This window comes from Schistocerca cancellata, chromosome 5, assembly GCF_023864275.1.
Source record: "Schistocerca cancellata isolate TAMUIC-IGC-003103 chromosome 5, iqSchCanc2.1, whole genome shotgun sequence".
Taxonomy (NCBI): domain Eukaryota; kingdom Metazoa; phylum Arthropoda; class Insecta; order Orthoptera; family Acrididae; genus Schistocerca; species Schistocerca cancellata.
The window spans coordinates 40,294,295-40,319,484 of NC_064630.1; the positions used below are offsets into that span (position 1 = coordinate 40,294,295).

Sequence of the window (25,190 nt, forward strand, 5' to 3'; positions counted from 1 at the left end):
GAGGAATATTCCGTCTCTCACGACTGTAATAAAAGTTTTATTTATACCAGAGTCATTATGCTTTTTTCTAAAAAGTTCTGATTAAGATTGGCAAAGTACACAAAACTCAATTGTGGACGTAATAAAATATAGAAACCAAAATATATTGTCAGTGAGACGCAATGTGCAAAAAATTTGTGTTTGTCACAACGGACAGCAAATACTTGCCAAAACATAGATCAGTTGACGAAAAAATTGAATATGATGATGTTGCCAAAGCAGTGAAGCAAAGAATTGCGTCAGACAATCAAGTAGCTCGGCAACGTACGAGCCGAAATTCTGCTCGAAATAATACTTTTAATACTGTCGCAAAGAATATATTTCAATATGAATAGTAAAACAGCGACTGTGGAAGAGAAGATACACAAACAAAACAGATAACATGAATATTGTATGTGTGCCTTTTCATTGTTTTTAATTGCTGTGAAAAGAAATATTGGAGGACAAAATTAGAAAAACTGAAAACTTATTATGATTATAATGAAGAGACAAAGAACTAGAAATTTCAAAAAATTACATTCAAACGAATAAAATTCATGAAGTAAGACACTTCAATATTGTTTTTAAATAAACAAAATATTAAGCGCCTAATAAGGTTTGAACTCAAAACCTTTCGCTTAGCAGTCAAACATCTTAACCATTACGCCAATGTAGTTCGTCTTTCAATCCACTTCCTGTAGGACACTAAAAGATCACGCAAAATACCGACAAACACTGTTGATACGACTATGAATTATTCACGTTTCGTCAAAGTAGAATAGGAAATAAACAATTACCGCTGTTCTTTATTGCGAAAAAGCGGTTCATGAGAATGATACAAACACCTTTCCTTGCAATCGCCTGAATTAGGAGGCTTATTGCTTGTTTGGTTTAATTAATTACTAGAATATGAAGCAATTGGTATAAAGCATGCTTTTTCCAAACTTTCTATAAAAGACTTTGCTTTTGTTCAGTTACTTTATTTATGACTGAACGTTTCTAAAACTGAAGCTACTCATCCATGGTTTGCATTGCAGTGAAGCTCTGGCAACGTCGTTCTCTGTTCATTGGCTGACTGTGTTTTGTGACGTCAAGATGCGCAGAACGAACCTAAACTCGGCCGCCGTCATAAATGGCGCGCACTTTAATACCTTTTTTGGCCACACCCATTGTGCTGTTGCCAAAGCTGGATGGTTCCCTTCGTGTCTGCGGTGACTTCAATTACACGATCAACAACCAAATGACCCAATGCTCACGGTGAAGGACATCATGGCTAAGTAGGTTTGGGCGCCATTTTTTCAAAGATAGCTTCAGGAAGCTTATCTTCACTGCTGCACCAATTCAAACTATGCCAAAGCACACTGAGGCCATCCAAAATCTGACAGCTGAAGCCAGTTCTCGGAATACTAATTTATTACAGAAAATTAATTCCTCACATAATACCCACTAAAGAGTCACTGCAGCACCTGTTATACAAGAATGTAAAGTATCAGTGATCAATCGCCTTCCAACAGGCCTTTCATGACCTAAAATAGGCAATCCTGAAGCCCAACTGCTTTTCCATGTACGATCCTAAGAAGTGGCTGCAGGTGTTTAAGATATTGCACTGGGAGGTGACATCCCTCATAAGGTCAGTAATATGGTGTAGCACCTTCAAAGGTGGGCCATGTTCCTCTTCATGTACAGCTATGACATTCAATATCACACCACACTCAACATCTGAACAATGACATTCTCTCTCATCTTTAGACAGGACAAGACGCATCCTTCAATACAGCATTAGAAATTCGATTTCACACGGATGGAGATTCAGCGAAGGCAGTGGCACAATCCCCTATTAGTGCAACAACTATTGATAAGTGGGACATGTGCACCTCCCTTCAATATTTCAACAAAGGCTTAATCAGTCTTATATCAAACAATTAAATATTATATGTGGAGATAGGAAATCACAAGAACAACTGAAATAGCGCATCACTTCACTGCAATTTGCATTTATTGTAACAAGAAAATGTCTGCATGTTACACTTGACAGATAATAACACTATAACAATAATTAACACCTGATTCAGTTTTCTGCACTTTAGTTAAAGTTCAACAGGAGAACAGAATTTAAGTTCTCCCATAAATATAAATATGCGTCTAGGCGTGTTAAAGAACTGGTTATAAAACAGTCACTCAGAACATCAGGGCGGCACACTCTATTTAAAGAGAAAATAATTAGCAAGTTCACACAATGACTGGAACATTAAGGTGAATAACAGGAAAGTGAACCATCTACAACACCTTACCGTGACATTTAACCTCAAATAAGTACTTTTCTTTACAACATGACATTAAGTACAGCTCAATAGTAATAAAATAAAAAAATAATAATAAAAAAATAAAAACATTTAGATTCCACCAATATATGAAGAGCACGATTAAAAACTGGTGGAAAAACACTAAATTGGAAATTGCCTACTCAAAGGAGCTGCACTCCATCTAAACACCCTAAAAATGGTTACTTAATGGCTACTTAGAGTAACAAAATTAAGAATAGCATGCTCATAGGTTGACTAGAATAAACTGTGTTCAGCTATTGAACAGTGATTAATTTAAGCTATCCACAACATACGCCAACCAGGTTAGCGGCGTATTTAAAGACAAGTGTCGAGCAAGAACCCTGGTCAGAAAGTAATGGAACCAGTACTAATATACAACTAACTACAGCATTGAAATCAACTGATGGCAGGTTGACCATTACCAATGTGCCATAGAATGGATAGTCAATAGACTGAACACTCGGCTGAAGCCAAAGTACAATGCTGAGAGGCGAAACGCCCAGCCCAAAGCATGTTTAGCACGAACGCCTAGTCTGAGAACAAAACAACCATGAAACAACAGGATGATATTGTAGCTTGCAGTACAAATGCCAGAGCCCAAATACAGCCTTAAACCAAGGCAGGACTAAAGCACACTAGTTTCTCTCTCAATTAAAGTTTGAAAAACAATCAAAACTAGCAGGATTCCCTTACATGGCAGACGTGCCAACACTTCCGTTAATACCCCAGAATAAACTAGCGCAACATAATTCATTGACACTTTTCAGATAATATTTTAAAACATACTTAAATACCTTTGTTTACTACACGCCTCAATTAGTTAACAGGTTATTGATGCCACACAAATGAGGTAGCAAGTTAAGGTCTGCAAGTCTACTTTGCCATTTAACATGCGTCGTGATGAGGAAAGAAAGAATCCATAATTGAAAGTCACTACTTGGATTCAGTATTTGACGATGTGCTTAAAATAAACAGACAAAGGTGAGAGTCAAGTTTACACGCGCAAGCAGCAAATGCAGAACACGAGCATAAGGTGAGCATTAAATAAACTGCTCATTGTTCAATCATTTACACACCGACGAAACAAATAATCTTTGCCGAATTACTGCAGACGCCGGAATCCCCAGTTGCTTGCAAATGATGCAAATAATGGTCAAAACGTCTTACTTTAAGTCCAATGACAATAATAGGTTAGGAGTTTCAATGGACAACCAGGCCTCATCCCCTTGGATCCACCCAAGACCAAGACAGTAACATTGGCTGCTATTACGGTTTTAACAATGCATCACACCTGACACGAGTCACACCAAACCATCAACAAACAGCGTGGTCTCCTGTACACTCCCAGATGTCCGCAATCAGAGTTCCTCCTCCCGATTCGTTAGTCATTGTCCACTCTTATCCAGCCCCTTCTCTGTTCCCATTCCAGCACTACACAGCCCTCATTCCTCCATCGCACCAGTCTTTTTACTTCTATCCTTTTCCACTATCCCCCCCTCCCCACCCCACTGCCCTCCATATAGCCTCCCGACTGCACATAGCTGCCCTACTCTCTTTCCACCTTGTACTTGCGTGCTTCCCAACAGTAAGTCATTGTCCGCCACCCCTATCCTACTACCCCTCCCCCTCACCACTCCAGCCTCCTCCTTAACCCTACCCAGTCGCCACTCCCATCATGCAATGTTGCTGCTGCTCGCAGTGTGGCCTCAGCTGCCTGAGACTGCAATCGTGTGTGTGAGCTGCATTGGCATGAGTGTGAATGTATGTGTTTGTTGTCATCTAATTTTGATGAAGGCCTTACTGGCTAAATGCTATATTTGTGACAGTCTTTTTGTTGTGCCCATCTGTGACTTAGCATCTCCGCTACATGGTGAGTAGCAACTTTCCTTTTCACAATATTATTAAATAATATATTCCCAACCAGAAGTTACAGTCAGGAAACACTCACGACTTAACGTCGATGCCTCTGTCAGGCCTGTAAGTGTGAATTGCAGAGTACTCACTTAGATGTAGATGTAGCTGAAAATACCTATAGTCATTTATCTTCTGTACGTTGATCCACATATGCATTAAACAGTTTCTAGACTTACCAGTTAGTATTAACAGTTTGTTGAAAGAATCACGTTACAATGCGGACACTAGATATTGCACAGCAAACACCAATCTTGATATTATGCAATGGCTATTCAAAGTACTGAATGCGATTTTCTGATGCACAATGGTGCACGTTCTGTGAGTTCACATACTCTGACAGGCTGAACTAGGTCTCATTTGAAGAAATGAAAAACTGAGGAGCCATATGTCCTAGTTGCACTTTACTCCGAAATTATCAGCACAACTCATCATCAGAAAGTTTGTCAGACACTATAATTCATGCACAATAGTAAATTGTGAGGATACCGATGTATGACCTTTTTGATAATTATTGAGATGACAAACTCTTACTTCCCACTTGCATAGATAAATAATGCTCAGATTTAGTCAGGCTTCATATCAGGCTTTCCTTCACTCAGCAATAGTTTCAGGTTTGAACTCTTTTTGAACAGTGACAGTTTGTATTTGCTACAGAACCGATTTGATTTTGTGCCCACAATTTCACATGTGCTGTGTTATCTTGACCACCATTTTATGATGCATTCAACCGGTCACTAAACATGTCTGTTCCTCTCACACAGTCAAAATAATAAAATGTAATTGATTTTCCCATTTGTGTTGCTTCTGTAACCTGAGTAAACAGCAGGCACACTTGCAGAATGGATAGCAGTAGTTTTTCCCTGTTTACAAAAGTGAAAAATAATTGAGCCATTCTCTAAAAATATGAATGGATTGAAGATGGTGGAAAAGGAGAATCAATAAACAGATTCTGCTTGGTGCAACTGGCTACCTGATATGTCCAAACTGAGGAATAAATCAAAACAGACATCTGAAGCAAGGACAGGCAACCAGTTTGGCAAACAGTAACATACATTACTCAGACAATGAAGACAGTATTACAGGATGTCTACGACCCGGGACAACCGGGAGATCCGGGAAAAACCCGGGATTTTTTTCATCTGGGAGAAAACCGGGAAAAACCCAGGATATTTTTAGAATTACCGGAATTTTTCATTGTTTTAGTTTTCAGTTAAATTTTTGTAATTTTGACTAGTAAGAACCGACACACTAACAAAGGATATTACTGTATCCCTCTACTGCAGAATAATACTTCAACAATAAAACATAAACGAGAGAAAAAAACGAAAATAACTTAAATTGCAAAGGAAATGCACCATATACGACGACGACACAAGTGCTCATGCAAGCGTCTGCCGATTGAAAATTTGTCAAAGGCTTTATTTAGGAAGACTATGCAGTGCTCCATAACAACAAATTGCCTCCAATGAGCGTGAAGTCGCAACTGTTTACATTCGATTTGTTTTAGCAGTTAACGTGCGGGCTCATGCGCATGCGCAGTAGAGTCACGTTTGAGTAGTAGATTCTCCCGCTTCTGTCAACTGGAATATGGCTGTTGGCTGTGCAAGCAGTCGCAGCAAGCAGCTAGATACTTCCGGGAAATGGGGGCGCCTAATTCATATTCTTGAGAGGAAAAAAACTTGTTTCACAAAGCACCTAGCATCCAGCGCACATTTGCCTATCAATTAGTCATATGATTTTGAAACGCTTCTCTGTTGATATTTGAACACATTTTAAGTTGATTTCTGAATGAATCATAAGCTGACTTTTGAATGCATGCATAGTGTACGTGTTGTCTCTGTCAGGAGAATCCTCGTCGCATCTGGAAATAAACTTTCCAAAGACAAAAGGGGACGGGGCTACACGAGCTGAGTGGAGTAAAACCGAATGGATGAATGGCAATCGCTGTCTGATTATGTGGCTGATTGGGTGTGGGAATGATCAGCGTTGTTATAATTACTAGCGAAATCCATAGATTCAAACTATCAGGGAGATCCGGGAAAAACCCGGGATTTTTTTCATCTGGGAGAAAACCGGGAAAAACCCAGGATATTTTTAGAATTACCGGAATTTTTCATTGTTTTAGTTTTCAGTTAAATTTTTGTAATTTTGACTAGTAAGAACCGACACACTAACAAAGGATATTACTGTATCCCTCTACTGCAGAATAATACTTCAACAATAAAACATAAACGAGAGAAAAAAACGAAAATAACTTAAATTGCAAAGGAAATGCACCATATACGACGACGACACAAGTGCTCATGCAAGCGTCTGCCGATTGAAAATTTGTCAAAGGCTTTATTTAGGAAGACTATGCAGTGCTCCATAACAACAAATTGCCTCCAATGAGCGTGAAGTCGCAACTGTTTACATTCGATTTGTTTTAGCAGTTAACGTGCGGGCTCATGCGCATGCGCAGTAGAGTCACGTTTGAGTAGTAGATTCTCCCGCTTCTGTCAACTGGAATATGGCTGTTGGCTGTGCAAGCAGTCGCAGCAAGCAGCTAGATACTTCCGGGAAATGGGGGCGCCTAATTCATATTCTTGAGAGGAAAAAAACTTGTTTCACAAAGCACCTAGCATCCAGCGCACATTTGCCTATCAATTAGTCATATGATTTTGAAACGCTTCTCTGTTGATATTTGAACACATTTTAAGTTGATTTCTGAATGAATCATAAGCTGACTTTTGAATGCATGCATAGTGTACGTGTTGTCTCTGTCAGGAGAATCCTCGTCGCATCTGGAAATAAACTTTCCAAAGACAAAAGGGGACGGGGCTACACGAGCTGAGTGGAGTAAAACCGAATGGATGAATGGCAATCGCTGTCTGATTATGTGGCTGATTGGGTGTGGGAATGATCAGCGTTGTTATAATTACTAGCGAAATCCATAGATTCAAACTATCAGAATGGAAATAAACGACTGACAGGAATAACAAGGTGAGAAAGATTATGTATTATCTTCTTGGTGTGTCCAAGAAAATGAAGTTTTGACAGATGTTTGGCCAGATCGCTACACTAGTAAGAACCAGTAGTACAGTCCCCGGCCACCAGCCGCTTAAGTTCTATTATGGAAGTAACGCGGAAAACGTGTTGTACGAACACGTAACAACGCCTAACCGGAGAATAATTGCGGGAGAACTAAACCAGTGATTCTGGCAGGGTTAGTGAAGTTAATTGGCGGACAAATTTTGACAGTGGCAGCAATAGCTACAGAATTGGTGATGACAGGATTGTTTGTTAGAACGAGGACGGAGAAGAAACGAGGACATCACAAATTATGGAAGAATAAGACGCTTTTTGCTTGTAGTAGGCCTAATAGGCATTTGATATTGATACTTATTGGATTATATTCTGTCATGTTATAAAAATGACCATTTGTGCCAAAACAGTCTCGTTTATTTGGTGTGTTATGACAAACTTTGATGAGGTAAAAGATTCTTTCACAGAAAGGAAAATACGCCACGTAAAGCTGTAGCAAGATTAGAGAGGAAAAAATGCTAGGAGCTAAGGTTTGAAGAAATGTGTAATTTCTTGCTTATCTCTTGTCAGTACTGGTTTTATAAATCCTATATTTAATTTTATGACACACAAAACAGCAAGTTATTAACTAATGGGCAATGAAGAGTTCAGATTTTCCGAAGAGTTCTTGTTCTCTCGATTACAAATAATCCCATCCGCTATTAATTGCGAGATTTTTTTTTAAGACAGGCAGGCTGCCAAACCGGCCGACTGGGAGCAGGAGAGGCACCACAGGACATTTCAATTTCCACTCTCCTGAATATAGTTTGGACGTGCAGTAGAAAAATGCTTTATGAAGAGGCATGGAACTGCACTTGGGCATACTTAAGACCAAATAATATGTCTTACATTTCCTCGAATACATACGTTTTATGTTTTAGACTTTTCAGAAAGATGTGCGCTACAAGATGAACATATTTTGAATATTCGATTTTTTTTAGTATTGACCTGGTTCGCAAATGTCGTAGATACGGGGCTGATGCGCAGAGTCGTGATGACTGGGTGGTGTGTGATGTCCCTAGGTTAGTTAGGTTTAAGTAGTACTAAGTTCTAGGGGACTGATGACCATAGATGTTAAGTCCCATAGTGCTCAGAGCCATTTGAACCATTTGATGCGCAGAGCAATCTGAGCTATAGTGGGTGGTCTCCATGTGACCCGTGTTTACGTTCAGTGATTTTGCTGTTTCCCCTTCGTTTACTATCATGTCAAATGAAAACAAAATGGATATCCATGGCCGGGAGCTATCAAGTGAATTAAAACACATTCACATAATTACTAAAGGCTGAAATATGTCATTAGTTTCAGATTTTATTTTATTTCCACCTTTCTGACAGTCAAGCATTAATCGCCTTGCGGAACAATGAAGTTATTTTTGTCTGTTTGCTAAAGAAATTTGACTTTTGCTAATCTTATCTGCAGAGGCAGTCAATGTATCTGAAACGGAATGTTTAATTCCACAGTACTGGGTAGTTTCAACTGTTCGCTGCATTTGAAGTGCACGTTTTCATTTTCTAGCACGTATGGCATCATGCCATAATAAAGAATCAAACATGGTATAATACAGTACTGGTGCTCCAAGAAAATTTACATCCTGAAAACCACACTTAAAAGCTTAATATCACGTCGGGGTCTACGGTACTTCATTGGGAATCTGGACATACGAGTGTGCCTTTAAGTATGCACTTTAAATGTGCACATTTTGATATGGTTCACGAAATTCCGATGCTCTTGCAGTATCATCTTTCATTGATGATCTTTTACACGTACGTACATACGGGCTTCCTACGTCATGATATCTACCCAAGCGCGGTGTCGCCTGTTACCTTAGCTCTCTGGCAACTGCTGAAATGAACCTATTTGTAACAGGTCGTGGGAAAATATTACGATTGGTGGTTTGAAAAGCGTTACTTTCAAAGTAAATATCCTTTTATGTAAGTTGAACTACATACAAGAATGGACCATGAATTTATTAAATCACAAAGCGTTTGACTCTCATTTAAAAATCAGGTGTCTGATGATGACCCATTTAGAAGCATTTCAAACCCTCGAACCCTGAAGATCAGACATTTATGTCATTAAAAATTTTACAGGCACATTTATATGATATCTCTTAAAGTGTAACACGCGCAAAAAAAATCAACAGTATATGCGAGACCAATATTTTATGTGAAAGCTTTGCTTTTCTTTTAACAACACTATGTATATTAATTTAAACTATTAACTTTCCCTGTTTGGCGCGCCACTTAACACTGATGTTGCTATTGGCTGATTACATCACGTGTCCTATGCTCTGAATATCCTCTGTCATCGGCTGGCGAGATCATGTGACATGAGTTACGAACGGCTTACGAAAGCGCATCGAAATCTCGGTTTCAATGGTTCGGAAAGTAACATGCGGTGTTTGGTGGATTTTCTAATGTATGTTTTCGTAATATGAACATACGCAGCGTACATGTTGCTGCACATCAGAGATATTTCCAAAACGTGTCTTTTTCTCTGAGTTTCGTTTTCTAAAGTGCCGGGAAATTGTACGCCAGTGTACAAAACCATAACCATTCAAAGGAGTGATAGAGGAAAATATACTGTCATCCGAGAGAAAGTGTGTTTTTAACTGGGAAATCCGGGAATTTTTTTTCCTTGTCCACGTAGACACCCTGTATTACTGTAGGAGTAAGGTAGCGAGCTACAAGTAGTAGTCTTTTTTTGTGAATTGTGATTTATTAGTCTCATAACATACACTTACAAATCATGTGATTATGGTAGAGGCAGTATGTCTTCGGCAGTAGTGGCAAGTGCCGACTTGGCGCATGGCACACCATTGTAGTGTCTATTAATAGTGAACATGGTAAAGGCGCCAGTTATATGAGGCACGTGATGACACAGCGAAGTACTTCGGACAGAGCACACGAGGGATACTTATGCACAAACATGCAACAGCAACCATTTGGTGCATCAAAATAACAGATTCCAGCATTTTCTTTAATGGGAAGTTCCCGCATTGTGATCCATAAAGGTGGTACTTATTAACAGTGTGCTTCCAGGTGTTATGCTGAGTTGTTGTTTGCATTTTGTGCATAAACTGGGAACAACAAATTGTCGTAACACCTGGAAGCACACTATTAAGATTTCCTGTTCATTAACAAATGTCAATTCCATGTCAGCCTTAAAATATTTTCTGCGTTAGTTCTATTTTGTCTACCCTGTACATGTTAAGGAAACAGATTTAATCAATATGAACTTTAGTGAATTATGAAGTGATAGGTCATCTAAGGAAAGTCAATCTGTCAATCTGTTATGGTATAGACATACAAAGAAAATTCACTGAGGGGTTGGGAATGTCGTCACTCCTATTCCAATATTTCTAAGCCTGAAATCTTTCCAATACAACCACCCACTAGCATCTATTACAGTACCACAAGTAGCAAACCATACAATGTTACACATAGGTCCAGTTGCAGATCTACTCACGTGATTTGCTACCGCAATTGTGTTCTCACCATGTCATCTACATCTGGATGACCACCATCAAACTGGCTGATGCATTACTGGGCGGAGGTGACTTATTCATCTTCTGGACTATCAGTACCCAGTTTCTGAGGATGCTACATGATATGCCTATTTAGATTCTCATCTCCAGTACTAGTTTATCTCAATTCCAGAGATGGGAAACTGTTCCTTGTGATATTCCCTCATCTCTCTCATTTACATTGATGTTTGTTAGAATTTTTATTCCTTGGCTTTTTTTATCTCCCTGTTGCTATCTTTGGCTTTATGCTCTCTCTGATACCATTTCCTTCATCTATGACTCCTTCCAAAATAAGATGGGTCCCTCTTAGCCTGTCTTGTGTTTCATCTTCCTCAGATTCCTCTCCTGATTTTGCAAACTCTTTCTTCTTCTCTCTCCTGAAGAACTGCTACTTATTTCTATCTGTTTCCATCAGCAGAGAATTGAGGAACTCGAACGAAAGAAGTAATTTCACTACTTGTACGAAACAGGTATTATTTAAATACTTAAAAAGAAACTGTAAATCACTGTTAACTACTTACCACTTTGTATTTATGAGGAAATGTGTAACGCTCAATTGTCTCCTGATCAGCACCACGATTGGCATGGGCAAGACGACGCTGCTCCACTACACGGACATAATCCTCGAGTCTCGCTGTCATATGTCGAGCCAGGAAAGGAAAAGGAACTAACTCAGGCGCTAGAACTGGCGGAAACACCAGCTCAGGGCTGGTACTACCAGCAGTCTGTAAATAAAATAGAAATGATTTTGCTATGAGCTACTGAGATGAAATAAAAAAAAAAAGGCTACATTTAAATCTAAAAGATCACCGATATTCTGTTCTCACTCTAAGTAATATAAACTTCTATGTGTGTCCATTCTTCACTGAAAGTAAAGTTCGCTAGTTATTCCAAACATTAAATGTTGAACCCACTATGTGTTGCAGAAGCAGACTTCCTACAAATGTCATACATTCTTCACCTGTAAAAACTGGAAAGCCGTAGTGTACTCGTATCATTTGGCCAATATTTTGAGAAGACTTCATCAGTGAAATTTATCAAGAAAGCCTGCATCCCACTTTAAAATTTCTTTTTATGGTATGTGGAAATTCCATGCTGACCTCACCCATTAGCTACAAAGGAGGATCAGAAAGTAACGCACAATAATTTTTTTAACCCCTGTTATTGCAGCAGGAATGCTGAAATTTCACAGTAATATAATTCGAAGCTTGTGCTACGGAAGGTATTTTGTATTCATGTGCAGCTCTAGTGAGAGAATCCTGAACTACAAAGCAAACATGGCATGCACGTTATTGTCATCAACTTGGGAAAAGCACAGAAACGTAGTCTGATACTTGTTGGCCAAAGGGCATAAACCAAGTGAAATTCACAGCCACATGCGTGATGTTTACGGGTACAGCTGAACGGACCGTAGCAATGTCACCATGTGGAGTGCATTTTCCCAAGAGGATTGTGTGAATCTTAGTGATCTGACACACTCCAGGTGGCCGGTAGCAGCTGCAACCCCAAAGAATGTTGGAGCAATTGAGGCAGCAATATTAAAGAACCTGCGTATGCAACTGTGAACTTCATCACAGCAGTTCAGCATTTCCTATGGTGTGGTGTATGATACTGTTCACAACAGGCTGAAATACCATAAAGTCATGCTCGCTGGGTGCCTGAGAACCTGACAGACAATGAGAAGGGCCAGCAAATGATAGCAAGCTCTGATCCCTTAACATATTATACCAGGGAAGGACACGAATTTCTGAAAAGAATCATCACTGATGATGAGCCGTGGGTGTACCACTACATGTCATAAACCAAGCTGGAATCTATGAAGTGTAAACATGCTGGTTCCCCAGAAAAAAACTGAAAGTGATTCAGTGTGTTAGGAAAGTGCTTGTGACAGTGTTCTAGAACATGCGTGGTATGTTATTGGTGGACTTTCCTGTATATGGGACCACTGTGAATGCCACAGCCTACATTACAACTGTGGTTAAGTTGTGTCGTGCCTTTTGTGACAAACGCCACACTACGAATGACGACAGTGTCAAGCTTCTTCACGACAATGCTCAACACCTCCCCCCCCTCCCAAATGTGCTCCTCCAGTTCGTAAGAAAATTGGCAAATTTGGCTGGGAGGTGCTCCAGCATCCACCATACAGTCTGGAACTTGCACTGTCGGACTTTCATCTGCTCGGTCCCATGAAGAAATTCCGGGTTGGTCAATGCTCTATGATGTGCAAACTGAAATCAGCAGTCCACAGATGGTTGTACAGTAAAATTTTGTTAACACGAATCCGAAGGGACCAAAAAATCAGGAGTTCATGTTAAAAAAATTCATGTTAAGTGAAAAACAAAGATTTTAATAAGTATACATGTACAGCACTAATGTGTATTACACTAATGTGTAATACACTACACTATCAATCACGTTATTGTAGACTTATAATACCATAAAGTGATTGTAAAATCCAAGTACTCACAAATTATGTATGTTACTTTTTTGGAAAAAAATTCGGTCATGGTTCGCTGACGTTCATGGGAATGATAATATTTTGTAATTTCACAACCAATTGCAATGATAGTGTCCGTAAACCCAGCAGTGACGTCAGGCGTTGAAGCAAAACGTTCTAAACAGTCCAAGGCTGTAAACATCTCCTGACGGGTAGGTGGAATAGTATCTGTATTCTCTTCCTCTTCACTTTCTTCTGATGGCTCTTCTTGTACCTCGTTCACAGCTTTTGGCACATCTGATTCCACAGAAGCACATACTGCAACATCGTCGTCTATACTAATGAATTCTTCGAAGCGAATCCCAGGGTTCGCAACGCCCTGCAGAACTGTCCATTCATCAGGTGAAGTGGCATCTTCTAACTCGTGGACACCTTCAGTGTTGCTATGTCTCCAAGCTCTGTTAAAGCACTTCCATATATGATGTGGCGATACTGAGTCCCAAGCTGCAGCGATGGCTTTTATTGCATCAAGCAGATTCCAATTTAGGGTTACATTATTGTTTTCAGCAGCACGAATTGCAGCTCTTACAAGTCGCTTATGATAAGCTCTCTTTATGAGAGAGGTTATGCCTTGGTCCAAAGGCTGAAGGCGGCTTGTGGCATTGGGTGGAAAAAACTGAACCTTTATGTTGGATAGGTTCAGATCATGAATGTTATGGGCAGTACATCTGTCCAATGTAAGAAGAACACGTCTATTTTCAGCAACCATTCGACTGTTGAAATGAAGAAGCCACTTACAAAATGATGTGCCATCGATCCAAGCTTTCTTGTGGTGAGAGTAGATGCAAGGTAAAGCGTACATATTTATGTTTTGAAAACAACATGGTTTCTCAGATTTACAGATAACCCAGGGATGAAACTTCTCACTGCTGTCAGCATTACAGCACAGTACAACAGTCACAGGTTGTTTGCTTCGTGCTCCACCGTGACACTTATCACCTTTTATCCCCAGGGTGTGATTTGGAAAAAGATTGTAGAAAAATCCAGTTTCATCCATGTTTAACACATCACACGAGGCATACTATTCCCTCACTTGGTTGAATTCATGCAACCAGCTGTTCACACTTTCTTTATCAACTTTATTTGTTTCACCACAAATTCGTACATATGAAATTGAATGTAACGATAATTAAATGGACGCCCTAGCTGCAAACAGGCATTGATGTACTTCATTGGGGACATGTTGAAAATGTGTGCCCCGACCGGGTCTCGAACCCGGGATCTCCTGCTTACATGGCAGATGCTCTAGAAATGAAATGATAATTAATTGGACACCTTAGCAGCAAACAGGCGTTGATGTACTTCATTGGGGACATGTTGAAAATGTGTGCCCCGACCGGGACTCGAACCCGGGATCTCCTGCTTACATGGCAGACGCTCGTCTACAACATACAGCTATTTTTCTAAGGATTGCAAATATTTTGCATCATTTAACAATGTCAAACAAATTTCATGGGTCGACAAACCGAATGAGTCTTCCGTGGTTTTTCTTAAGTCTTGCTTCCATTAACAAGTATAACATCAGAACTGCCTCTCCGTTGCTTTACCTTTTGTAAAGCAAAACAGAATAGCTTAACAATGGAAACTCCAGGTTGGAATATCAATAATGTGGAGAAAGATAGAGTGCCACTTACTGTACAGATGATATGTTAAGTTGCAGACTGCCATAATTAAAGTTTCTTTTAATTGTGCCTGCCTGCCTGCAACTTAATGTGTCATCCTTACAGTAAGTGGCAATCTATCTTTTCCTACACTGTTGAAAAAGAATGTCTAGCAGATCCTCAGTTTTATTTGCTATTGTCATACATATAACACCATCCTTGTGTGCCCGGTTCACACAATGCTGGTTCAGAGGTGTGTGTGTGTGTGTGTTTGGTGCTTTCTTTTTCTGTAACTCATACACGGATTTCTTCAGAAAGTCCGCGAAGTTTCCATTCTCTTTTATGTGTGTCTCTTGATGACTCATCACACCTGCTATTCCTTTAGTGGTCTCCTTTACTCTCATATAAATATTTACATTCTGGTCAGTAACTTTACTGTATTAGTCAATCTGATTGTATGATTGTTCTCCCATTTCTCGGTCCTTGTTCAAGTCGGGATATGTTTTCTGAGAGTTCAATAGCATGTACCTACTGTCACAAATTCTACAGGCTAATCTAATAAATGGTATCCACTTTCTCATGATTTTATAAATTCTGCTCGAATGTTACCTATCTGCTTTGCCTTGTTTGACTGCAAACTTTAGAAAGCTCTGACAGACTCCAGCTCTAACAATTGGGTTGGACCCAGGGTATTTCTTCTGCAGTTAAGATTTTCATGAGCCATTTTTGCCCCAACGTTTCCAACAACTGCTAGGAAGATTTCACTAAATTTAGTGGCTGATGATTTGAATCTAACACAATTTGTTTTGCAACTTTTCTAAGTGAGTTGAACATCATTTGCTTCACCAAGTATATTGCTTTCATGCCAATACTGCTACAATTGCCTAATTGGAATTTTGACAATATTAGAAAAGACTGATACCATAAAGATAACACATTGAGCTGCAGACAGGCACAATGAAAATTCCTAATACTGTTGATGTACCAACCTGGAATTTTCTTCTTACAATTTTGAATTTGTTGTGCATACTGTATGTTTTCCACTTTATTGCTGAAATGGTGTTCCTTACAGTCTTCCGTGTGGTATTATCTCCATTCATTGTGATGGATTCTTTATCTATTGAAAAAGTGGCTTGTATACCTGCAGTTCACTTTGAATTTGTTCTCTGAAGTGATCACTTTGATGAACCCCACACAATCAATAACTTCCACAAACTACTTATATGTACACCCACAGTGTTCGAAGAGTGCATATGTCAAAGCTACCTACAATTATGCAGCGCTTCATCCATTTTTTTTTATCACAAGAAGAAGAAGAAGAAGTTATAACACAGAATAAGACAGAATGCAATTGAAATTATAATATGCTAATGGAACAACACAACAGTACACTTACAACTGTAGGGGTTATGCTGATATGCAGGTGGTGCATGCGATGTCCCGGCTGGTGATAGTGATACAGATGATGGTGCACATGTTGGTGAGTGGCTTCCCTGAAATACATTACAGTAATTTAGTTAACAACTTTATAAATAAATAACATTCATGACATAAAAAAGGTTGCTAGGCTGCTCAGTGGTCAACTGCCAGACTACGGATCCCGACGACCCAGTTTCAGACACCAGTCAGTCCTAAGTTACTTGTGTGTTGTGTGTTGTGATCCACTTGTGTGTTGTGATCCACTTTTTCACTTCTGGCTATGCTTGATAATGTGAAAAATGACACATTACACTGTGGTCTGTATTCCATGTTAAACTGTAGGTCCTCTATAACTGGCTGGGTATGTCAGTTCACTGGTTGGAGGAAGGTAACAGCATACCATCTCTAACAGAACTATGTCTAATAAAGCACTGTAGTGTTCATAAGAACCTTCATGGCAGATTTACTTTCTTTAACATTCATGATATGCAAAAAAATACTGTTATACAGAGTCATTTAATTAAGCTGTTAACTTAAAATATTTACAGAACCTTTTAAAGTACTGTAGTTACTTTTTTACCATGTCTAATCATAAAAAAAATCCTTACTTAATCTAGTCCCCTGTCATAGCTACATTAATACAGATGTATTGGTATGAACTTCATTTTTTCGAACGTAACTGTTGTAACTTCTACTGCTGCTAGTCCAGATCTCAAAGAGGTTAACTGACCCACATTTTACTCTAAGAAGGCCTGATATGTATTTAAAGACTTCACAGTATTGAGAACTTAGGATTTATTTGTCCTGAGCAACAAACTGGTAACTGCCTTATACGGAAGTTTGCGTCGTCATACGGAACTGTCAGATCCAGCTGATGGGGCACTGCTTCTTGATAGAGCTACAAGTGTCTAATTAGAAATTTGGAACAGCTGAGCTTGATGTTTAATTTAAAAGTGATACTAGTCACTCTTGTCTACATGATATGACCAACGCAGTAACTGGAAGGCAAATAGTTTGGTTTTGGCTAATTCTGCACATACAAACACAATTACAGAAAGAAAGTCTGATAACAACTACGAAAATGAGAACTTAATATAGTATAATATCTATGACATCTAGTAAAAAAAGCACATAATAATGCATGCACCAAACTGTGTAAGGCCATGCACTCTATCATTTTTACTGGGATGACAATTCAAAGGGCAAGCAAAGTAACACAACACAAATATATAAATAAATATCAATAAGCAGATAACTTTGTACAATGTTCATAATATCTTAAGGGTTCAGCATTAAAGACTAATAACACATATCAACTACACATTGCCTCAATAATGAGTGTATAGAATTTTGATGAAACAGTTAGTGATTTCAAGTATACTGGATTCTTGTTTCCATTCTGGACTGTGGTCAGTATTTGTTACTGAAGAGGCATGCTGATGCTCGGTAATGACAAGAGCTACCATTTACCAGCTGATTGTTAGCAGCTCACGCCACAAAGACATTGTCAGTAATGTGTGGAAACAAACATAAAAGAGAGGAGATAGTTCAAGCAAGTTACTTCATTTTGTATCATGTTGTATACGGAGATGCTCAAAATTGAGGCCATCAATGCAAAACCCCTCGAATATTTAACAAAAGACATTTTTAATTTGTTGCACCAATGCTGCTATTTATTAATATTAAAAATGTCTTTTCTTCAATATTTAAGAGTAGTTGCATGACCTGACATATTGAAAACCTTTATACACTCAAATACTGCTACATCTCAGAAGACATTTAGCCACTGTGGGTATTACTGTCAAAAACTGAACTCAACAAGTGACTGTTTTTGCAATAGTAAAGTGATATATTTGCTTAGACAGTGTTCATAAAGTGGTAACAGTGACAGTTTTAACATCTGTATTGAATATATAGCTGCTCATATACCAAACATCAAAATTTTTTTATATTGCCATCTCCACCATATGTAGTAGTGATTACACAAGCTTTGCACAGTCAATTATGCTGTGCAGCAGTGGATAAAGAAATGCCATGTGACCAAATTAGCAAACTGATTGGTAATCCAGTCATCACATCACATAATGGAGGAGTGCCAAAAAATTCAACACATCGATACAATAGCTGCAGAAATGACTAACTCAAAAATGGCAATAAGATGATTTGGCAGAGAAAAAATTCAACAATCAACACAGTAAAACATGGAAATTACTATGAATTGAAATTACTATGCATTAATGCTATCTCAACAACGTGACTGTGTTTGCATTGGCAACTTGTGTGCACCAAGTGATGTAGATTCTTTCATTTCATTCGTAGAAAGCAGGCTGCACTCTATGGCTCTTGGCAAACTAATTAGATGAGAATGTCAGTTGTTATTTAAGCACATAATTAACATTACAGCATCAGGAAAAAAGCTCTGTGAAAATTGGAACTGTGTCATGACTAACTGCAGAGACAATTGTCCAAAATTTTCTTCTCTGAGCACAGCAGATCTGAAGGCCTACATACCAAAGTTCTTACTATTAAACTGGATATAATAAGACACACAGAAATCTCCATAACAGAGGCAGCGTTTGTAACAGTGCAAGGTGAGAGCGTTATACTTGTTCTCATAAAATATTCATTATTTACTATACATGGAAAAAAAGAAACAGCGAAATTTTTGGTGACTTAAAAGGTTTGTAGATTGGTCTAACTCATTTCAAAGCCCACATTCACCTCTTTTCAACATAGTTTTTCTTTTTTCAAAAACTTAATATTTCAAAATTTATTTGTATTCAAAATTTTTATGTTCTAGAATGTTATAGTCTTACAATTTAATTATTTCCAAAATTTTGTACCAAAGTTTTACAGTCTTGATTTTTCTGTTTCCAAAAATGCATAATTTCACTAACATAATTTAGTTTGTTACTTAGTTCAATTATAAAATTTTACTGTACTGAAACTTTCTGGCAAGCTTTTGGAATCCTGGTACATATTAAACTCACCCTCATAAAGTAGTAAGTATGGTTTTGACATTTTATATTTATATCCATCTCAGTCAAACAGACTTACTTCTTTAGCTACTGCATATTTGTGCCCTTTAATATTTCTGTCGTTTAAATCAACAACTAAAACATACTAGTTCAGTACTACACCAATTTGCAATTTTCTACATTATGTGTGCCTATAAACAGGTGTAATTTGTAACTTTTTGCTCAGTCCTCATTAAGCAGCCCAGGTCTGCTAGTGAAATTGTAAACATTGTTTAGTTTTTGGTTTATGCAATTGTCAGACAATTTATAATTAACTACAATAATGTATATAAAATGTATATTTTTGATGTGTGCAAAGCCCTAGCTATGAACTTGTGCATAATACATCTCTCATCATTCATACAGCATGATTATTATATCAGAATTGTGTATGCAAGAGGTTAGTCTACCACCAGTGAACTTTGTGAACGTATGTTGACCAGCGTAGCTTCTTAATCGAGGTCAAATAATGAAGCTCCTAAATGTTACGAATCTGATCAACAAAAAAGGAACATTATGTGTCAAACATGAAAGGATCGAAACCATTTGCTACAGTGTTGTGTATTTGTTTTCACAAGCCGATTAATAGCGGGACGAAGATCCAAGAAGACAAGTTATGAGATTTTCGAGGTGCAGTTCCACCTCAGTAAGCCTACAACTTGCAAACATATGAGATATAGTAAGGTTATTGCAAGTTGGTGATTCAGTAAAATTATAAAGCTGGATGGGGAAGTCATTGGTAGTTCGTGATTTAACATTACGATTCTAGTGGATACTACAGTTCGGTCTCATAGGATTAGGGAAGGATGGGGAAAGATCTCGGCCGTGCCCTTTCACAGGAACCAACCTGGCATTCGCCTGGAGCTATTTTGGGAAATCACGGAAAACCTAAATCAGGATGGCCGGACGCGGAATTGAACCGTCGTCCTCCCAAATGTGAGTCCAGTGTTCTAACCACTGCGCCATCTCGCTCGGTTTATATTCATGGAGCTCACTGTCCAGTGGAAGTCTACACACTATCTGTTTTAGAATCCTATGACCATTTACTGTTTAGACATGGTAAGACAAGATGTGTAGTAATAGAAAAAGAAAGAGACAAAACACACAATTTCTGCCCCCCAACAAGCCAACATCACTTCAATGTAAACACCAGCACAGCTATCTTTGGCTCACAGTAGTTTGCTCAAGCCATTATGCCAATAACATAGATGATAGGAAAGGCAACATTGGCTGCTACACCATCAGAGTTAGCCCCACCACCTCCTTTATAGTACAGCCAGCCACAACAGCAGTAACGTACAACATACCAAAACTACAGAACTACATCAAAACTCTGTAATCCAACAATAAATATTTTTTCCAGAACTTTCTCTTCCTCTCGCTCAAATGGGTCCTAACTCTTGTTCAATAAATATTTCAGTCTAAACCCGCAGAGCGATATTGCTAATAACCAGTTAACAATATCTTAAATACAATTATGAGTGCAATGAATGATTTATGAACTGTTGTAGGTCTATAATTAAGAACAGATTCAATTTAGATGTTGATCCAAAATATGTTTATGCCACTCAGAAGATTTGACATGTTGAAGAAAATTGGTGATTTTGGTGTACAAAGATTTGCTGGAGTTGATATCTGTTGCTTTTAGCAACAAAGGTCAACAGCAAGGATCTTACTATGATGCAAATTCAGTTGGTAGCACTGTGAATTAAGAATTTTCGAGAAGTCTGAGTAATTGAGCAACAGTTATTAAATCTTTCAACTACAATTACAAATGGAGAAAAAACTACTCCATGAGTTGGAAGATTTTTGACTATGACTATAGCGGGTTTCAATTATATTAATCCCATGAAGAGCCTACAACGGCCTTCATGGATCACAGCTGTGGCTAGTCAACCTGCAGCAGTGATAGTCTCTACAGAACACTCACTTTTAGTGATGCAGCACAGCCTACACACCGGACCAGCTTCTTGTCGGCATCTAGTCATGGCAAAGTTCTATGATGCTATATAAAATCAGAGTTAATTAGTTTCCTAAAGCTTTTTTTATTTTTCTTCTTTTTGAGATGATGTGTGTGTTGTGTGGTAAACAGCAAATGGATTTGCAACTAGAGTTTTTGGGTGTACTATAACAACATAGCTGGCCTTGTCGCAATATCAAGCTCAGGTTAATTAAACATATTGTACTGTAGACATTGTATGCCCATAGGAATGAGAAGAATGAATGTGTTGATATAGTTCAGATCATTTAGTGTGTAACTGAGTAATGATATAAAGGCATTAACAGCCAGTTTAGAGAATACTAAATCAGAATTAAAAATGAAATAAAAACAACAAGCATGATACTTGAGAAAATGAATACCAAGCTGTAACAGCATATCACCGATTCACATAAGGAAAAACAAGGACTCAAAAGTAACATACTGCAGTCACTTCCCACCTTAACACAGGTGCTAAATTTGGAAATTTTAAAACACTGCAATTTAGATCAAAATGAAGCGAATGAGCAGTTTAGAGATGTGGACAAACACAATACATGTTCAAATCTCAGAGTGTTAGAACAAAGCAAAGATTCAGATGTGACTGCTATTTAAGGGTCTACACTTGCTAGTTGACAATAAAGTATGAGAAAGGATTTAATCTCAATTCAAGCTTCCAGAGTTGGCGATCATGTGCGCATGAGGTGTGCTTGCTTGTATGAATGAATGGTACATGTTTCTCTTACCTTTCTTAATGAAGGGTGTGACCGAAAGCTTACGAGTAAGTGTCTTTAACTGTGCTTCTCTGCAACTCAACATGTCATCTTCACAGTAAGTAGGAATTTATCTTTCCCTCACGTTGCTGACATTCCAATCTAGAGTTTCTATGGTTTAATATGGATATTTCAGCATACAAAAGTGCATCCAATATATGACAAAGTTTTATTATTTTAAAAATCAGAGAAGAGAAATAAAAAAAGGATATTAAGTTGTGATCTTTGTCAGAAAGTTAAGGAAAATAATATACAAATAAACTACTCATTGTATCCAGTAATTTCTGAAGCAATACATGACATTACAGCCGCGGATTTTTCTGGTCCTTTACCAAAGCACAGAGGTGATGTTCCTTATTTTTATTTTATTTTTTGTTCGGAGTATGCTATTGGTCTAAATCTTTTAAGCTTTAGTCTCCTTTAATACAAAAGTATTTATATTTCATTAAATTATCAAGTACAACACTTATAATCAACTGTCTAACAGATTATTTCATGGATGTAGGCAAACCAAATCGCTTACTTGCCAATAATGGAAGGGAATTTATAAGTACTTTCAGAGAATTATGCCATGGGAAGGTGTTAAAACATGTACTTATTTCAAAATATCATCCACAATCCAATTCCTCTGCAAGAATTATGAAAGAGATAGGACGATCCACATCTTCATATATACTGCACTGGCCACCAAGCGGTGTGTGCCGGAGGGCACAATTCGTGCCAATGTCATATTTCCCCCCCCTCTGTTCCACTCGTGCATCGCGCGAGGGAAAAATGACTGTCTGAACACCTCAGTACAAGCTCTTATTTCCCTTATGTTTGAATGGTGATCATTGCATGATTTGAAAGTTGGTGGTGATAATATATCCTCTACATCCTCGGTGAAGATCGGGTTTTGAAATTTAGTGAGCAGCCCCTTCTGTTTAGCACACCGTCTATCTGCAAGTGTGTCCCACTTCAAACTTTCTATGAGATTTGTAACGGTCTTGTGTTGGATAAATGTACCAGTCACGAATCTTGCCGCTCTTCTTTGGACCTTATCAATCTCTTGAATCAGACCCAACCGGTAAGGGTCCCACACAGATAAACAATAATCCAAGACTGGGCGAACTAACATATTGTAAGCTATTTCCTTTGTTGAAGGACTGCATCACTTCAGTATTCTACCAATAAACTGCAATCTAGAGTTCACCTTACCTGTTACTTGTGTAATCTGATCATTCCATTTGCGATCATTTCGAATAGTCACACCTAGATACTTGACGGACGTTACCGCTTCCAAAGACTGGGCATTTATTTTGTACTCGTACATTAATGGGGATTTTTGCCCTGTTATATGCAGTAGGTTACACTTACTAATATTGAGAGGTAACTGCCAGTCATTACACCACGCATTTATTTTCTGCAAATCCTCATTTGATTTGTTCACAACTTTTGTGTGATACTACTTTCCTGTAGACTACAGCATCATCGGCAAACAGTCCAAGGCTGCTGCCAATACCATCAACCAGATCATTTATGTAAATCTTAAAAATCAGAGGACCTATTACGCTGCCCTGGGCCATACCTGAAGTAACATTTGTTTCTGTTGAAGTCATCCCATTCAGGACGACATACTGCTTCCTGTCTGTCAAAAAACTTTCTATCCAATTGCATATGTCATCGGATAGACCATAAGCGCACACTTTTTATAGCAAGTGACAGTGCGGAACTGAGTTGAACGCATTTCGAATGTCGAGAAATATGGCATCAACCTGGGAGCCGGTATCTAGAGCCTGTTGTATATCATGCTCAAGGAGGGCCAGCTGTGTCTCGCATGACTGCTATTTCCTAAAACCACGCTGGTTTCTGCAGATGAGCTTCTCAGAGTCTAGAAAGGTCATTATGTCTGAACACAAAATATGTTCCATGATTCTACAACAAATCGATGTCAGTGAAATTGACCAGTAATTATGTGCATCTGATTTTCTACTCTTTTTATAGATTGCTATGACCTGGGCCTTCTTCCAGTCCCATGGAACTTTATGCTGTTCCAATGATCTCTGATAGATGATGGATAGGAATGGTGCTATATTTGTAGCATAGCCAACACAAAAACTTACGGGGATACCGTCTGGGCCACATGCCTTCCTGGTGTCTAAGGATCTTAACTGTTTTACAATCCCAGATACACTAAACACTATGTCAGCCATTCTTTCGTTTGTTCGATAATTGAAAGGGGGAATGGTGCTGCAGTCCTCTACTGTAAACGAGTTTTTGAAGGCTATGTTTCGAATTTCAGTCTTCTGTTTATCATCATCAGTTACATTACCCATACTGTCAGCAAGAGAAGGTATTGAACTAGTTGTAGCGTTCATATATTTTACGTATGACCAAAATGTTTTGGGGTTATTTTTAGAATCTGTAGACAAAAAAGGAATGTGCAGATGCCCTGGAAAGGAGAAAGGAAGCCAGGAAAAAATGGCTGAAGGGGACAAATCTGGCACAGGCCAAAGCACAATTTGAGGAGGTCCGAAAGACTACACAAGCAATTCTGAGAAGAGCAAAGAGGAAATACATAAGGAATATCATCACTGAAGCAGAAACAGACTTCAGAGGACAAAAGACAAGAGAAATGTTTCGGAGGGTAAAGTACCTCTGCAAAGGTCACCAGGCCAAGCAGAAATTTGTCAAAGATTCCCGTGATAAGATCCTGATGAACGATAGGGACATAGCGGAGAGATGGAAAGAGTACTTTCGACAGCTGCTAAATTGTGATGAACCCGAACTGCAGTTTGATTTCCAGTACCCAATTACAGCCGATGCAGACTACCCCCACCTACCCTGGATGAGATAAAAACCAGAATCAGACACCTTAAACAGAATAAGAGTCCAGGTCAAGATGGAATACAGGCTGAAATGATCCTGGCAGGAGGAGAGAAACTTGCAGAAAAAATACACCGACTGATACAGGCAATATGGACCAAAGAAGAACTACCAGGAGAATGGAAAACAGCTCTGATTTGTCCAATACGTAAGAAGGGTGACAAACTGAAATGTGACAACTATCGAGGAATCAC

General features: G+C 38.6%; 1 protein-coding gene across 2 annotated transcripts in view; it reads right to left on the reverse strand.

Annotated features, from left to right (window-relative positions):
• Positions 1–25,190, reverse strand: part of LOC126187885 (E3 ubiquitin-protein ligase Arkadia-like) — a 343,683-nt gene that overhangs the window by 46,305 nt on the left and 272,188 nt on the right. For both annotated transcript variants that reach the window (XM_049929229.1, XM_049929228.1), the window contains 2 exons: positions 16,341–16,437; positions 11,368–11,571 (listed from right to left, as the gene is read on the reverse strand). In XM_049929229.1, the coding sequence (XP_049785186.1) occupies positions 11,368–11,571; positions 16,341–16,437 (301 nt within the window). The remainder of the gene's footprint in view (positions 1–11,367; positions 11,572–16,340; positions 16,438–25,190) is intronic.